General features: G+C 38.4%; 1 protein-coding gene across 4 annotated transcripts in view; it reads right to left on the reverse strand.

Moving 5' to 3' along the window:
* Positions 1-1,681: 1,681 nt before the first annotated feature.
* Positions 1,682-17,461, reverse strand: part of SGCG (sarcoglycan gamma) — a 104,851-nt gene continuing 89,071 nt past the window's right edge. For all 4 annotated transcript variants that reach the window (XM_054653997.2, XM_054653998.2, XM_054653989.2 and 1 more), the window contains 2 exons: positions 4,520-4,643; positions 1,682-2,997 (listed from right to left, as the gene is read on the reverse strand). In XM_054653997.2, the coding sequence (XP_054509972.2) occupies positions 2,824-2,997; positions 4,520-4,643 (298 nt within the window). In that variant the 3' untranslated portion in view covers positions 1,682-2,823. The remainder of the gene's footprint in view (positions 2,998-4,519; positions 4,644-17,461) is intronic.

Here is a 17,461-nt window from a genome sequence, read left to right on the forward strand (position 1 = left end):
TAAATTTTGTTTCTCTACTAGCCACACCTAAAAGAAAAAGTGACAAGATGTTGCCAGCCATGCTTTATGTGCACAACTTCTATACTGGAACAATACTTCTGATGTCAGTGTTGTAGCATAATGAAAAGAAGAATCAAATTTAAGCAATGAAAATGATCAAGTTAGTCATTGGTGTGATTGCAGTGCTAAGGGTACAGTAGGCTCTAGGTTTTGGTACTACTTAGACTCCACCTGTGAAATGAAAGAAGTCCAGAAGATTTATCTCCACAAGAAAGGTGGTAGTTATTGCAGTGTCTAAATGAAGCACCATCCTGCTTAATAGTGTTACCAGCCAGGGGACTGCACCCTGATTTTCCTAGCTCTTTAGGGGTCAGGTTATTCTTGCCTGGAAAGCCTCAGTTCAGTCCCCTGCTGTGAATTAATTGGCAAATCACAACTGAAAATGTGCCTACAAAACAAAAGCTTAAAATGTCTAACTTGAAGTGCTGAGATTCTACTGCCAGCAGAACAAGGAGATTTTAACTATTTTGCAGTATCTAGCTAACATTTAGGGGTTAGATTAGTGAATTATTTGTTTGATACTCCATGGAAACGGGCATATGTTCCTTGATGTCAGAACAATGGCTGAAATTTCTAAGGACTCAAGTCCCAGTTTTGCTGTTAATACTACACCTGTAAGAGACTGGTGACATTACAGTTCTCCAACTTACTCGTAGCAGCAGTTTTTAGGTATCTGGCACATGCAAGGGCATCTGCTGATCTTTATTTTAGTACTCAAACTTTCTATCCAATGAAGTCTCCTTGTGTTTTGGTTTGTAAAAGCTTGTGCATGGAGCTGGGACCATCTACATTGACTTAAAAGGAATACTGAAGACAGGTTTCTGTTAAAGTGCACCTCAGCTGAGGGCTTAGCCTTAGAGACAGATATAGTCAAGAGATACAGTTGTGGAGATAAACATTTCTCTCCTTACAGCAAACAGCCTTGGACTCACTCCTGAAGACAGGAGTAAATGAATGAGTCTAGCCCAAGAAAAGTCAATTTCAGATGGGGAAGATGTGTGGCTTCCTACTTCTCCTTTAGGCAGTGTAAGAGCAGTTGGAGCACTCTGCAGATAACATGTGAACCCTTGCTTCACTTGCCTGAGCTCACCTTAAGTGTTTCCTACTTGCTCTACTGGAGTTCTTAGGAGTTTGCATTAATTGCTGAGGGCTCCACCCTGCTGCTGAAGAGCAGTTTCAGTTCTGTACATCAGACTCTTGGAGAAATTGCGAAGGCAGCCCTTGAAGCGAGGACTGCCCTGGGCTTTTCCACAATAATAGTGGAAAATATTAACGTGGGACTCTTTCTCAGCTCAGGCTTTTGTGTGTACCTGGGGATCTCATCCAAATGCTGGTTTTCTTCCCTTGTTCACCAGAGCTGAAGTAGCAAGTTTGTTAGTAGTTATTTTGTCCTGATTCTTCTGTTTTAAGGATGGTGATTATTTTTTTTTTCCAAAAGGTGGACATTTGTGGTTTACTAACACTATGAGTTAAAATCCTTCAGTAAATAGACACCAAGGCACTATGTGATAGCTCCTTCCTGGATAATAAGACCATAAAGTATATACAAAACAGCATCAAAGGAATTTAAAACCCATGAGGTTTAAACAACAGACTATTAAATACAAATCTTGCTACCCAGAGGTGTGCAAACAATTTATTTGTGTTCAGTGCAACACTGTACAGGGGAATGGGTCTGCAGTTGTGTTTCTTTACAAGGCCAATAAACGGTTTGTCAGCTCTGGTGAGCATTTATTTTGTATCCAAAATCCTAATGTAAAAAATAATAACAGTTTTACTCTCTCTGTTTGTGGTGGAGTCCCACTCTGACAGATCAGAAATACCAGTAAACAGGTACAGATGGGAATGAAATATTCCTCTTAGTTGAAATCTGTGGGCTGCATAAAAGGAATTTTTCCCACTGCCCAAAGAGTTCCTTAGGTCAGACAATCTGAAGACATATTTTTTTTTTGTTTACTAGTCCAGCTGGCACAACAGATTGCCTTGTTGAATTAGCATGTCATAAAATAAAAAAGGATTTGATTGAATATGATGGTACAGGCAGTAGAACAAACAATGCTATAATAAAATACACTAACATACTTCTCTGTTTTATAGTGAATGGATCTGAGACACAGAGAGGCCTTCATGACTTCTGGAGCTTTTTGCATTAGGTATTTTTATACGAATCTCAGTAAGAAGCAAATCAGCATATGTGTTGCCAAATTAAAACAGAAAGCTATCAACAAATTAACATCTTTTACACAGAACTCACACAAATACCACATTTTTCTATCTTGTGTTATTGCAAGAACAAAATTGCATAGACCATTTGCTGGCACTTTCTGAATTTTCCAAATAATGCTTTGTCTTACAAATAATTCAAGTAGTTCCCTCAATTTCATTTCACCCAGTAAGTGTTTACATGTAGTGAGAGGAAAAACCCATGGATCTCAAAAATATGAACAACGACATAATCATCTGACTGAATAACAGTTCAGCAAGGAAACATATTTGTTTTATTTTTTATACTCTCTGTAAGGCTGTTTTCCAAGTGTTTCTGACAAAACATGTAATTTGAGTCAGGTCATTCTTCTGCAGTGGAAATGTCATTTGTGCTCTTCTTCCCCTTACACCCTGTATTCCAGAACTGTAGATGTAGATTTGTTTCCTAAATTGTAAGTACTTTGTTTCTAAAATGCTGAAAAATATGCTTTCAATAATGCTCTTTAGGAGTAATACAAAACCCAGATGCCCAAGGAGGTGTGTGGCCTTTTGGGTGCCTCACTGGCAGACTCGGCTGTATTCCTGGCAAGTGGAGCCCATGCCAGCCACTGACAAGTAGAGCTTTCCATCTGGACACACACAGATTTCATAGAGCCCCTGAGAAATCCCAGATCCACCCCTTGTACCCTCAGGCAGCTTGGGCAGACGCACGGTTTCAGCATCCAGCAAAAGCTGTGTGGGAAAAAGCAGGAGAAACGAGGTTATTAGAGATGGTAAAGCAATAATGTGCCATGAGACAAATTGAATTTGGCTAGGCAGAGGCTTAAGAACTGCCTTTTACACAGGACTTGTTATATACAAAGTTTCTCTGAGCTCTAGGCTCTTGGCAGATATAAACAAAGGACAGGAATAAGCTGGTGCCCATCCTCTTCTTAGCAGAAAACTCATGAAGTTCAGCAAGGCCAAGTGCAATGTCCTGCACCTGTGTTGGGGCAATCCCCAAAATGGATACAAGCAGGGTGATGAATGGATTGAGAGAAGCCCTGAGGAGAAAGATGTGGGGGTATTGACAAATGAAAACCTATGTATGAGCCAGCAATGTGTGCTTGCAGCCCAGAAAATCAATCATATCCTGGGCTGCAACAGGAGCAGCATGGGCAGGGGCAAGGGAAGGAATTCTGCCCATGCAGCTCTGCTCCAGTGAGAGCTCACCTGCAGTGCTGCATTAGCTCTGGGGCCCCCAAAATAAGAAAGACATGGGTCTGTGGAAGTGAGTTAAGAGGAGGGACACGAAGATGCCCAGAGGGATGGAGCACCTCTCCTATGAGGAAAGGCTGAGAGAACTGGAGCATGGAGATGAGAAGGCTCTGGGGAGACCTCATTGCAGCCTTCCAGTACTTAAAGAGGGCCTACAAGAAAGCTGGGGAGGGACCCTTTATGAGGCATACTGGAATGTTTTAAACTGAAAGAAACTATCATTTAGATTAGATATAAAAAAGAACTTCTTTCAGTGGTGAGGCACAGAACAGGTTGTCCAGAGAAATTGTGGATGACCCATGCCTGGAAGTGTTCAAGGCCAGATTGGATTGAGCTCTGAGCAGCCTAGTCTATTTGAAGGTGTCCCTGGCCATGGCAGGGGAAATTGGACCTGGATGATGTTTAAGGTCCCTTCCAGCACAATTCACTCTATGACTCTAAGGTAAGTGACAGGGTCCCTGCCTGTGCACAGAAGAGCAGGACACAAGCACTGCTGCTGGACCCAGATCTATCCTGGCCTGAGTGCTGAGGCCTCACCATGGAGCCAGCTGGTTATGGATGGACGTGGGTTGGTCTGTAGTTCCTCTGTGGAAGAACTGGCACAGTACAGCCTTGCAGAGGGGATAAATAGGCTGCTGCATGCTGCCTGCTGTTAATGATGTCTGCAGAGCTTCACTCCTTAATTTTGCCACTCTGGGGCTGTGTCTGCTTCCGAGCCAAGGTTCCGCACTGAGGTGCCTGGGAATCACTGTGCTAGTAGGGAGCTAAGCAGTATCCAAGTTTCATTAGAAAGCATCTCTCTAAGCTAATACAACATTATGTCTGTTGGTAGTATTATTTGCATAAATAAAACTTTTATTATTGGCACTAATAATTTTAATATCCTGCTACCTAAAACCTGAGGAATTAAATTAACAGAACTTGAAAAAAAAAGACTTGAAGTTACAGTCACACAGAAGATCAACCACAGTTATGTAAAAGAAGGGCTTGTACTCACCACGCCATCACTGCTGTGTAGTTTGATATCCATCTGGGAAAGCGCTTCAATATTCCCAGCTTGTGCTTTAATATTAATTCCTCGTGGTGCATCCATGCTCAGAGATCGAGTTGGTGATTCCAGCCTGAAAGTAGGAGCAGAAAATTGGACAGTAGCACAATCTCATACATTCCTTTATTTTAGAAAAATAAGTAAACATTGAACAAGCTCTTGCAGGCTCTGAAGTCATACAAAAGATGCATTTTTCCTTTCCTTCAGGCAGACTTGAATAAGGAGGCAGCTATTTTGAAAACCAACAAAGCATCCCAAATGAAAAATACAGATTAATTCATAATGCAAATGCAAGGTATTATTTCATACATAACTGCAGATTATTTCAGTATAACAGTAACCTAATCTATTAACCTGAAACACAGTTTTACATTAGTTTCAATTTGTTTTCATTTTTGACATAAGAAGACATTGAAATAAATACAATTAATACAGTCTGGAACTTTTTAAAATCAATGAGATTTCTGACACTGCAATTAGCTAGAGCAAGATTTCACTCTGTGTGTGTGTGTGTTGTTTAACTAGATGACATCTGAAACTTAAAAACTGTTAATTTGAAATAAAAATTATACAGTATAACAAACAGGGAGTTGCAAACCCTGCAGTGCCACAAGATGGCAGGAAGGCACTGTATTATCTGAGTAATCACCTCGTCGGATCAGCTGTGCAGGAATAATGATTTTTAGTTTTCAAAGAGATAAGGCTTTGTTTCTTCACAATTTTGGTATCATTTCCATGCTAAGTAGAAGGGATAGAAGTACTAACTAAAAATCATGACCAGGAAAGAAAAAACCCAATCCTAGCAAAAAGCTAGTGATTATGTTGCTTCTTTTGACCATTAGCTAGAACTGCTTCATCTGGAGGCACTGCAGGATCAGAATTGATACCTATTAGATTTTACTTATGAATATTCATTCACCTTTCCTGAAGACACCAGCCAATACTAAACAGGTGAATATGAAGGCTAGAGAAAGTGAGACAGCAGTGGTCCCTGTTTACATGTGCTTTCCTATTCTCTGGACACATACCAAAGAATGTGGGCTGCATCCACATTGCAGAACAGACACACTTGTTCCCAAGCCACTGTGTTTTCTAGAAATGCAGAGGGGTGAGTGTGCATGCACTCCCAGCAGATGTTGTGCTGGCTCCACAGGTGCTCCACAGCTGCCAGACTGGGCGAGTGGAAGCTGTGCCCAAGTAGGTTCTTTACTGGGAATGCATTGTGTAGTGAGTCCAGACTCTGACTGCAAATTATTGGCAGGAATTAGCTGTCTAATTTACTGAGACTCAAGTCTTCATTTTCTTTTTGTTTTCCTGTTACTTCATTAAAACCAGAATGTAAAAGAAGACAGTTTGTGCTTGTGTGAAAGTTCAGTTGTACTTTTGAGTTCTGAAGAAGCTAAATCCAGCTGATAACTTAAAACCTAAATCCATGATATCTAAGCACAGTCACTGAAACTTCATTTTTTATCCTCAAATCTGAAAATAGCTCAAGCAATATTGGCTTATCACTGCTGGCCAGAGTTAGCAGAAGATTCTATCTTCTCTGATCTTGAAAGGTCCCTTCCAACCTAAACCATTCAACAACTTTACATTTCTATGATCTGCCTCTCCCTGACACCTCCTGGCTTCATCACCTTCAATTAGTTTAAACTCCAGACTGATAAATAAATAAAATACTAACAATGGGTAAATGCATCATGGCCCCATATTGAGACCATATCCACAAAACAATTTAATGCCTCACCCCATGAACCTGAGATAGCACAAACTTCAGGCCTGATTATGCTGTGTACCAGGTCATGAGAATGAGTTCTGAATCAGACAACCAATATAGTATTAGTAATCTTTATTATGCAGTGTTTGGAATTTAACAACTTTGGTATGAATTTTTGCTTTAGATCTCTAAATTTATACCTCTATGAAATAGAAAATCAGCTCTTCCCTGAGTGATTAATGTGGGTGGTCTACTTCATGGGACTATCTTTCAGGGAGCATTTGTACACATTATATACTGAAAAATTAAAAAAGTTTCTATTTTCAATCTTTAAAATTTAATGCATTTTCATAAATTTGTGTCAAAGTAGTTAAATAAACTTTGTCATAGTTTGTCTTAACAAAAAACTTTAAAGTCTGAAATACCTTATGTTCTTTTGTAATGCATTTCACCTACAAAAGCAAACTATATGTAGGCATAATTTTTTATTTTTAAACTCCATTAAATATCACAAGACAGCAGACTGGGACAAACTTCAGAGAGTACATCAGACCTGGACTTTAAAAAGCAATCAAACACAAGAGAAATACTTCTTACTTTCTACAAAAATTAATGCTGGCACGAAGCCTACAGACTTCGGAAGCACTTAGATTTATGATATGACATACACATAATTTAAATTACATGGCAGAATTACATTTGCTATATTAATCACAAACTTAAATTTCTGCTGTTTATACAGGTCCTATTTCTAGATTAACTCAGCCTGGATTTGCCTAATTAAGCACGTCATTGAAGCTTCCTGGCAATGCAAAATGTTGTGAATCAGAGATGTGAACTGTAATATGTGAGATTCTAGCAAAGGCAAGAGTCAATAACACTAATGATGCATTTCTTTGTACAGTATTCAAAGGTTTGGTGTCTAGAGTCCAGATGCACTCAAAGGGAAATGGGCACCTAGTGTAGAAACAGCCTAAGTTGAATCTTGACTTTGAATGTCCCTTCTCAGCCCCCACACTGATGTGCGTCTCTCAAGTGTCCTGACACAACAAGAATTCAGTTTGTTTGCAAATGATGGAGGGTGCTTGGAGCGTAAGAGGGAAGAAATTAATTGTCTTAAGAGTTTTTGGTCACTTTATCATGTTTGAATTTTTGCATTAGAATGATGAGGGAATATATTGTTACCAGTCACTTTATTTTTTTTTTAAACTTACAGACACATGAATTACATTTAAGAGGATGAAGTGAATGATCTTTTCCATCTAGGGGAATTAATCTATGTAATGTGCTGTCCTAAATGTGACATCTGTCACAGCCTCTATCTCACTTGGGAAGATGGATTCTGTACTTATGAGTAGCTTCTAGGTACTGCAGTAGCTGCCAGGGTCAATTAGCAAGGGGTGCAGTGCAAGAGAAATTGATCTGGGCAGCACAATATTTGATGCCAAGGACCTGACAGCCCATTATGTGTGTCCTGAGGAGAACTCTGGACTAGGGGTTGCCAACTGGATGCCCAGAAAGGTTGGAGCACATCAGGTGTTCTCCATGAGATCACAGCGTTCAGAATAGTTTAACACAAATGTCACCCTGTCCATGTCCCCCAAACAGTTTCACAATGAAAATCAAGATGTGGAGAACTAACAGGCCATTGGGAGATTTCTCTCCCAAGCGTGTTTCTAATTTGAATTTAGACACCCAAGTAAACATACCCACAGATTGTAAGGCAAAGCAAGCCACACCCGGGCCCACTTGCAGAATAGTTACTTTGCCTTCACCCTGATCCCTGCAGCCTGAGAAACTGCACCATGTCAGCTTCTGAAAGCCAGGGAAGGGTGAGAGAATAGGTGGTCCTTGGTAATATTTTACAGCTGTCATTTGCTGTATATTGGTTCTCCACAGTCCATTGCAATTGATTACAGCAAAGATAATATTTACTTGTTGGTAAGAGTTCCAGGAGTCAACTATACTGTCATGTCTGGCAGCCAAAGAAATTTGGTGCTGAGATGTGCTAAATAATTCATGAAGGTCTGTGTGAAAAAATATTCTGAGGGAACCTCAACAGCATCCAGGCTCTGGATCTGAAACCATCCCAACAACTAAAAGGCTTGGAGAGTTCCCTTTTCCTATAAGCATGTTGCTAACTTGTGGAGATGTCAGATCACCTGAAATTGCTCAGTTGGCTGTTAGGGAGGATGTGAGGGCAGGGACAGCCTGCAGCAGTTCTGGTAAAGAAGCAGGTGACACTGCCTGTGCATGCTGCAGGAATATTGATCTCTTTTTTCATCCTGGTCTGGCAGGAGTCAGAAGGATGCCTTACAGATCTTTAAAGTACCACAAGGTATTAGAAAGCTAGTTCTAGCACTGAAGAAAGAGTACCACAAGTTTCCTACTGCACTTTGGGGTTGCTTGACCTCTAAGAGCAGGACTGAGGAATCAGCTTGCTCTTGGGTAATTGTTTATTCTTTCCTTCTGACCCCTTTTTGACCTTTCCAGCTCAGGAGTCATCATCTCTCCTGAATTCAATGGAAGAGAATTCAGTGGTATGACCTTAGACAGAAGTTGCCCATCTGTATGCATTCTTCCCAGCACCTGTCTAAGGAAGATCAGGATTACTGTAACTGGACTGAACAGGTCCGGGATCAACACTAGCTCTAATTTTGTAGTGAACCCAACAATTGTGCATCCCTGGAAGTGTCCAAGGTCAGGTTACACAGGGCCTTGAGCAACCTGGTCTAGTGGAAGGTGTACCTACTCATGACAGGGGGCTGGAAATAGATGACTTTTAAGGACCCTTGTAACCCAAACCATTCTATGATTCTATAATCAAAACATCTTTCTCACATCATCAGGTAAGCAAGAGACCCTCACATACCTTTGGTGTACAAAAAGAAATCCTGCCATGAACACCTGCCCCAGAATTCATTTGACTTTGTAAAGGTTTAAGGGAAACAGAAATTAAATTATGATGATTAAACAATAAATAACTATAGTATTTTTTTATTAAGAAATGACTAGAGGTCATGGAGCAAAGGATGAATAGAAAAGGCAAGAAATGAAGAGGAAAAAAAAAAACCCACGAGGGAAAGAGGGGAAAAAGGAAAATCTTTAACCTGTCAAGGAACTACTGTTTTGAAAGGCAAAAAAGCAACCTAGAGGATTCTGTGGGCTTAATTGGCCTTGGTTCTCTGTAGATGTCTGCTTTGATCCCTGCTTTTTGAATGTACATTAACCTTTAAAAGGCAATAGGAGTATATTGACTTTTTGATTAGTCTGAAAGCAGTCCAATTCCCCAGCCATGCAGCTAGACATTGTAAGAGAGTAAACCACAGGCAGAGCATGCACTAGTCACACAGCAAAAAGAGATTGTCAGCATTTATTTATCGTGCAGTACACACAATTTCAAACCATATCCTTTCTTTATGAGGAATCTGGATTCCTGTTGACATGAACTGAGCAAAACTGGGCTGGAGTTCCAGAGGTGGAGAGTGAGCAGCAGGCACGGAGTAATGACTACTGCCAATCCCCACCCATGTTCACTTGTCTCCCAGCAGCTTGCTGTTTTGATGTCAGGTGAGTGGGGATGGAAATCAGGATGTTGCAAGAACATGATTACCCAAACTTGAGCATCTTGGTGTTCTGCCTTGTGGTTTTGGCTGTTTGCCAGATGGTCCAAAGGCAAAGAAGGACAAAACAGCACGACTGACATCTCAGTCTCGTTATAAGCCTCATTTCTGTATTTTGTAAAAGCATTTTCTTTGGAACAGCTCCTAAAATTACATCTCCTTGCAAGAGGAAAAATGAGTTTCACAGCATATTGCATCAACTGTGTCTATCTTGAGGACACGGAAGTATCAGTATTCAACAGTAAGCTGTGATAGCTGTTACTGAATGTCAAAGAATAGCAAATACTAATGACTCATTAAATCTTCCCCGGTAAGTTTCTGTGTAATGAAAATATAGCAGTTACTTAGTCAAGCTTTAGCACAAAATTCTGATTTGACATAACTTCTATAAATCTTTCAAATGCTAACTGATTTTTTTTTCTAAAATGTCCCATTTTGCATCACACCTATTGAATTCCTTCATTACGAGGTGGAATAATCACTTCCCACCTGGATGGTATTGTCTTCCATATTGCCTTCATTCAATTTGGTATTCTGAGTCTGAACTTCACTGACTTAAACTAAATGAAACATAATGAGAAAAATTGACTGAAAAACTGCATCCATTTTTCCTTGTCAAGCACATTAGTTGGTCAATGGTTATAATCTATCTCCCAATTTTTGTAGCTTAGTTCAAAAAAATAATTTTCCAAGGACTACTGCCTCTGGGACTTGCCTGAACTAGGACACATATTCTGTTTTAGTAAGACCAATGTCAATATCTACATCTCCTATATACTGAACACTAAGTTAATTTATTATTTATGCCACAATAAAATGTAATAGTCAAACCAGTATATTTTTAATGAATCAAAATTTAACAGCAATTATCTCAAAATTTAAAGTAAGGAACATTTAATAATTTTCTATCAAGCAAATCTGGCTCTTCCATTGCAGAAAAACCTACAGGAAAACTTAAGAGTAGCATGAGATACAGATTAATATTAAAACTGTGCTTTCAACTTAACCATGCCAAAATTATTAACTCAAATAAAGGTTTTGTGCCTGTAATAAAAAAAATCACCAGTCTCCTGTGAAAATAGAGAAAAGTTGTCTGATAACACTGTAAGAAAACACATAGGGTACAAGTGAATTCAGAGATACATACTATGAAAACATCTGTTCAGAGGCAAGTGTACATGCACAGGAACTCCATTAGAGAAAAAATTATTCAGTTGGAATATAAGCAGCTGTTCATAAAGCACGTAATTTTTCCAGGAATTCTGACGTTTTAAAAAAAAGTCTTCAGTGATCCCATATTGTAACTTAAAGACTATAAAATGATAGAACAACCTGTTCTAATTTGATTTAAAAAGTAACCTGTTTTTTTTGGTTTTTCTGTTTATTGCTTAAATGCATTAATGAAAATGTCATTTTGGAAGGTCCATCATTTTGCCTCCAATCACTTGGGGATGGCTCAAAATGTGCTGTGCTTTGCTGGCAGCTTGTAACACCTCTGACCTCTGAAAATAGACAGAAATGTCTATTTTCTGAAACATCCCAAATACTTTCATAACAGCAGAAGTTCCCTGAAATAACTACAAAATGCTGTAGTAGGCTCTGCTTTTCTTGGTAATCTTCTTTCTCTGGACAATCACATTCATGCACAAGGACAGTCATGAAACACAAACATGTCATTACTAATTGCAGTTCAGGCCTTCTGTATGGCATGTATAATACTGCTGCAGGATCCTTTCTTTTCATGTATATTAGACTCCCCTCCCAGAAGCCTCTCTTGGTAAGGCCTAGGAGCACTTCATTACTCAACCATTTCAGGGCTGAGCTCTCATATCTGGAGGTTAAAAAAACCTCAATGAACCACTTTCATATTTCCCTTCCTTCTAACTCTTGGGAAGGAGTTTTCGTCATACACAACACAGCTGGGCTTACTGAGCTTGGCTGGGGTGAAGGGGAGTCACTGTGAAATTACAAAATCATGTAATGGAGAAACAATGAAATCAGATCACAAATACTCATTAAGCTCAAATAAGCAACCTATAGGGAATGCTAAAACAATCTAAAGCTAAAACAATCTTGTAATGACCTTTCGGAATATTGAGCAATGGCAGTAACGGATCTTAGACTCTTTATGCTTTTTACATTAAGACAATCATTGTGAGAAAATAAAATCATAATTAATCAGATTCTATGTAAGTTTAATTTTCTGTAGATAAATTAATCCATTTATCCTTATTTATGCCTATATTTAAATAATTTTATCCATGGACTTAATATAAGCTTATAGCTCCAAGATCTTGGATTTGGAGGCAAGTCTGTTATGTGCCCCAGTGCTGCATCAGGGTGTCTTACTTTTACATATTCCAACATCAGAGATGCAGGACCCAGGAAACCAACCTGGACTGTGTTCCTCTAATGATGTATGTGCTAAGGAGTCCATGAGAGAAAAGCACTAACAATAAAAGGCTTTCTTATTCTGTTGTGTTTCAGACTGTGGGCAATCTGATGACCTCAGATTAGAAGAAAAGAGAGATTGTTTTTCTGATACATATTTGAATAATCATAAGCTTTAAGAAATAAGTCAGTTAAACATTGGAGATGAGTGTGCAGTGTAGGATAGAAAACCAGAAAAATGTTCAAAACAAGAATTACAGGAGCCAAGGGAAGAACTGTAGGAGATAATAAATATAAATGTAGATACATGGGGTGCACAGTTATCAAGACTGGTATAAAAAAGAAATCTGAATTTCATGCAGAAGATATAGAGAAGTTTTTGAAGGAAGATGATATTCAGAAACTTGATAGCAAGGAAAACACTTATACTATTTGAAATTCTCCAAGTTTTTAGTGAGTATAAGACAACCATGGATTTTTACCAACTAAGAAAAGATACTTCTTTTAGGTAAATATGATGTTGTCATGACTTTCCTGAAAAGAAAAAGTCATAGCATTCCAAGCTAATGATTAGCTTGGAAGGACTCATTACCTCATGCCTGATATCAAACAAGAACCAGTAACTGGCAGCCATTTCTAATCCTAGTCACATGGTTCTAGAAACCATGATTAGCAATTTAGATGAATTTATGAAATACTAGGTTCCAAGTGGAAAGCCTTTATTCTGCAACTTGAACATTTCCCAGTGCAGCGCCTGATTTCTTATGATGTATTTTCATTTCCTCAGACATTAACCAAATATGGTGTAGTTGTCAAGTGTACAATTCCTAAAGAAATGCCATTGATCCCCCATTCCTTCAAAATTAACAGAAAGAAAGAAGTAGTGCTAGAGCATAAATAATCTGTTCTGTTTTAGATATCTCTGTAAAATGCCCTCAGAATACCTGTTGCCTTCCACCAAAAGTGATGAGATGCAGTACACATATCTTCACCTAGATGTCCAAATAAATTTAATCAACCTGAACACCTACCCAAACAGTTGTAAATCCCTGAGGCCATGCTCCAGGAATATTAGTTTCTGTGTGGGTGGCTTGTGGGAGGATCCCTTTCCACTTCAGTGAATGAATGAATGAATGATTTTGCTTGCAGGAAGAGGAGTATTCTAAACCTGGATGGACATCTGAGATGCATCTGCTTATTCTGGGAACACAGAGGTCCTCTAGCTTTGGACTCAGTTGCATGAATGCAGCCTAAATATGTAAGAGATGAATGGTAACCAGGAGTGTGTGCTGAACCATCAGCTAAATCACATGCATGAACAATGAAGAAACAATTTAGAATCAGCAAAAATGTTAGGCAAATGCAGATGAAGGGGTTTTTGTAGGTTTTTGTATGTGTTCACTTTTTAGTGCTACTCCATATGCATAGGAAACAGCTGATTTTTAAATAAATAAATCTACTGGGCTTTTTTAAGCTCATTTTGACTTATGCTAAAAATGATCGAGGATAATGATCAAGGGCAGAACCCCAAAGCCCTGCATTCTTTTGGGGTGCCATTCTTAAATATTGGGAGTATCTGCTGCTCTTGAAGGTATCAGCTGGTGTTTTCTTCAGCATTTTTTTCTTTAATTTAAATAAAAAATTCTTAGCATAGTTTTATTTCTTGAAATAGAACACGTTCCAAGTTAGTTGTGTATTTATGTTGTAAATCTGAAATGCGTGGCAGCAGATGATTCCAGTAAAGCTCAGTTATGAGATTCTGGATTCAAGGGAATTGTTCAGCATAAGTACAGCAGGCACTAACACTGTTTACGGCTTAGGGGGGATCTCTGTGCACAAGCACAATTACAAAGCCAGATTTGAATAACAGATGTTTCCAGCTCCCAAGGTTTTGGTTAACAGATTTTTTTTTTTAATGTAGGCCACATAAAAGAAGTGCTCAAAGTTCTAGGACAAATGCATTTACATGTTCTCTTAAAAAAGGAATAAAACAGTTCCCAGTTTTAATGGCACTTTGAAAAGGCTCTAAAAGCAATTTAAAACAACATTTATAATGTATTCCAAAACACAGCAGATATGATTATCGCAGTGTACTTATTTGTTTATTAGTTCTCCATCCATTTTAAATATTGAGGTGTTTTTTCCTGTTTGCCTACTGTCACTCAATGCAGAGTCGCTGAAGGAATGAAGACTAAAGATAAGACTAAGACATGATTAAAATAGAGGCCTCTTTCAAGACTGACAGTTGTGATGAAGAGTGGTAAGAGCTAATTCAAAAGAGGTCTCTGTGATGACCTCAATTTTATGATGTGCTGACTCTCCAGGTAATTAAAAATGACCAAGGCCCCAGTGAATGTGATTAAATCTGTCACATAACAGATGTTTCCAGCATAGCTATCTTTTTCAAATTACTTTAATAATATTATAAAGTAACGTCTTGTATTATAAAATTTTAATCTCATATAATAACAGCACTTGCATCATTGTTGTAAAAAATGGGGTTAGCACTTTCCTTATGAGTAGTTTCATAAAACTACCTTCCAGGCTGAAATTTGCCATGCCTTTCTTTTATACGCATCTCAAGCAATTTTTTATTTAATATGCTGAAACACAGCAAGATTTCAAGTAACTGGAGTTCTTCAGTAAATGCTGTTCATAGTGTCCACATGTTCTCCACAAAAACAAACACTCAAGTGAAGAGGCTTCGCTGAAAAGCAGGTCATACCCTTTCTTTCTTGTGATTGTTAGCACAGTGGCTGACTGTGCCACCCTGTCATCAGATTCCTCACAACTGAAGTATCACAACTGTGCACACAGTCCAAGGGAGAGGGGAAAGAGTGAGTAGCGATGGTGTACATGTGCAATGCCTCTTGGAAAAGCTACTCTTAGCAGGAAATGCTCCCTTTTCTTTTCCCAATGTTTCCCACACCCACCTCCTTATGGTGGGTGTCTCCTGTTTCCTGCCTCCTCCTCAGTTCTCTTGATATATGTGCAGAAATGTATGTAGGTGAAAGACAATGTAAGGCATGATCTGCTCAACTCAGTATTACAGCTTGGATCAGTGACAGCACAATCAGGCTTACAAACAGGGCTCCAGGTGGTCACCTGCAAGGTGGTGTCTAAAACTGTGACAATCACTAACAAAGTTTTCACAGTGGCTTGTGCTCTGGTGGAATATGCTGTAATTACTGGTGACAAGTTCACTGTAGCAAACTCACTGAGCAGTCTGACATTGTCAGGGACCCAGTTCAACAGGTGCAGTAATCATCACAGCTTTGCTATTTGTGCTACTGACACAAGCAGCCATGGAAAATACTTAAATGGCTGCCCCATGTTTCTGTTTCCACAGCAGAAACAACTTTCTTTGGTTTTAATGTGTTGAGTGACATCTCTGAAAAACCGAGGCTTTAGGAAAGACATCAGCCATGTGACTGGAGGAAGTGAAAGTCATTTATGACAGTGCTTGCAAAATTCTTTTCACTAACATTTACAGGTAAAATCACTGCTTACAAGACAACCAGATGTGATGCAATACACAAGAATTTGCTAAAAGAGTTTTTTTAAAATACCCAAGTCAGAAATGCTTCTGAAAAGATGATCAACATGATGCCCTGTACTATCCAATCCTTCCAAATGACACCTTTTTACACATTTGAGTCCATCAGATGAATGGAAATAAATTCTTTAAAGCTTCCAAAATACATATTTTATGGTGTTCTTAGTTAACCTGATTACGAAAAGTATATGAATGCAAATTTATATCCATCAAATTAAGGCCAGGGCTCATAAAATCACACTGCAGTAGAAATATCTCACTAGTCAGGGAGCAGAGGTGCCTTGCAAACAATGAATCATAACCATATTCCTACTTTCTATTATGTAATTCATTCTCTTCTGACTGACTGGGCTTTTGATTTTCATAATGAATGCAAATCAAAATGACTTTACGTCAATTGGTTAGATGGTATTTTTAAGCAATTAGCATGCAAGCATTAGTATTACAAATATGATTAAACAATTATTTGGCAAATGCTTTTCCCCTGGTTGCCTCCTATACATTTCTCTACATTTCCTTCATAATTCTTACTCATACAGCCATAAAACTTGACAAATTCAGTTTCCAGCTTTCCCTCTTATTACATAGTTTAACCATAGCAAATACTTCAAGTGCAAAAGGAAAAAATAATATCAATGGGGACTGGAAAGGATAAAAATAAGACTTCAGAAAGAATCTGAGAGAAGTAGAAACTGTAAGTACATCAGTAGTTATTGGATGCCACAGAACAGATGTAAAATTAAAGGTTGTATGTCAATTATGAATATATAGACAGGGAAAAGTCTACTATTAGTACAGTAATCTAGCCTAACCAGATACCTAGAAACCATATAATTGTCCTTCAAATTATCAATATTCTGTAACATGTCAGTCACATATCTGTATATATATATATTTATGCTTTTAAGTGTTGGGACAGATATTTCAGTTAAATATAAAACAATGCTTCCTTAGTTACACATTTAAAGTTTTATTTAATACCAATATTAAACATTTGTTTAGAATACATCAGTTTCCCTGGGGAATATTGAAATATTTTCAGTATATACCCATAAACCATTAAATATACCCATATTCTGGTAACATATATCTCTCTCTATAAATTTATAATCATACTCTGCAAAAGTTGACTCTCTGGAACAGTGATATCATTCCTGCTATAGAGCTTCCCAAAATCCAGAATAGTGGAATGATGTGGATCATTCTGAACTTGGATGTAAACCCTCAGTTAAAAGACAGTCTGAATACCACAGGCTGAGTGTACTAAAAGTGATTTCCCACAAGATTTGTGCTCAGAAGGCACAGTTGTTGGCAGTCAGACAGTCATACACAGCAAATATGAGAACAAAGATAGTACTAATTTGTAAGCGTTATATTCATTATTCATAGTATACAGTTAGTTGATAAATGGAAAAATGCCACATTTGTAAGCACATATTTTTTAAGTTTGGGAAATGCAAATGCTCAGCTCAGAAACATTGTTTTGAGATTTAAAGAGTTTTGCTGATCCACTGTTTCCCCTTAGAAAACCACAAGCCAGGTAGACCACAAGAAGCAAACGGTAAAAAAATGACAAAACTATGTATGAACTCCATGTTATTCAA

This window comes from Agelaius phoeniceus, chromosome 2 (assembly GCF_051311805.1).
Source record: "Agelaius phoeniceus isolate bAgePho1 chromosome 2, bAgePho1.hap1, whole genome shotgun sequence".
NCBI lineage: Eukaryota > Metazoa > Chordata > Aves > Passeriformes > Icteridae > Agelaius > Agelaius phoeniceus.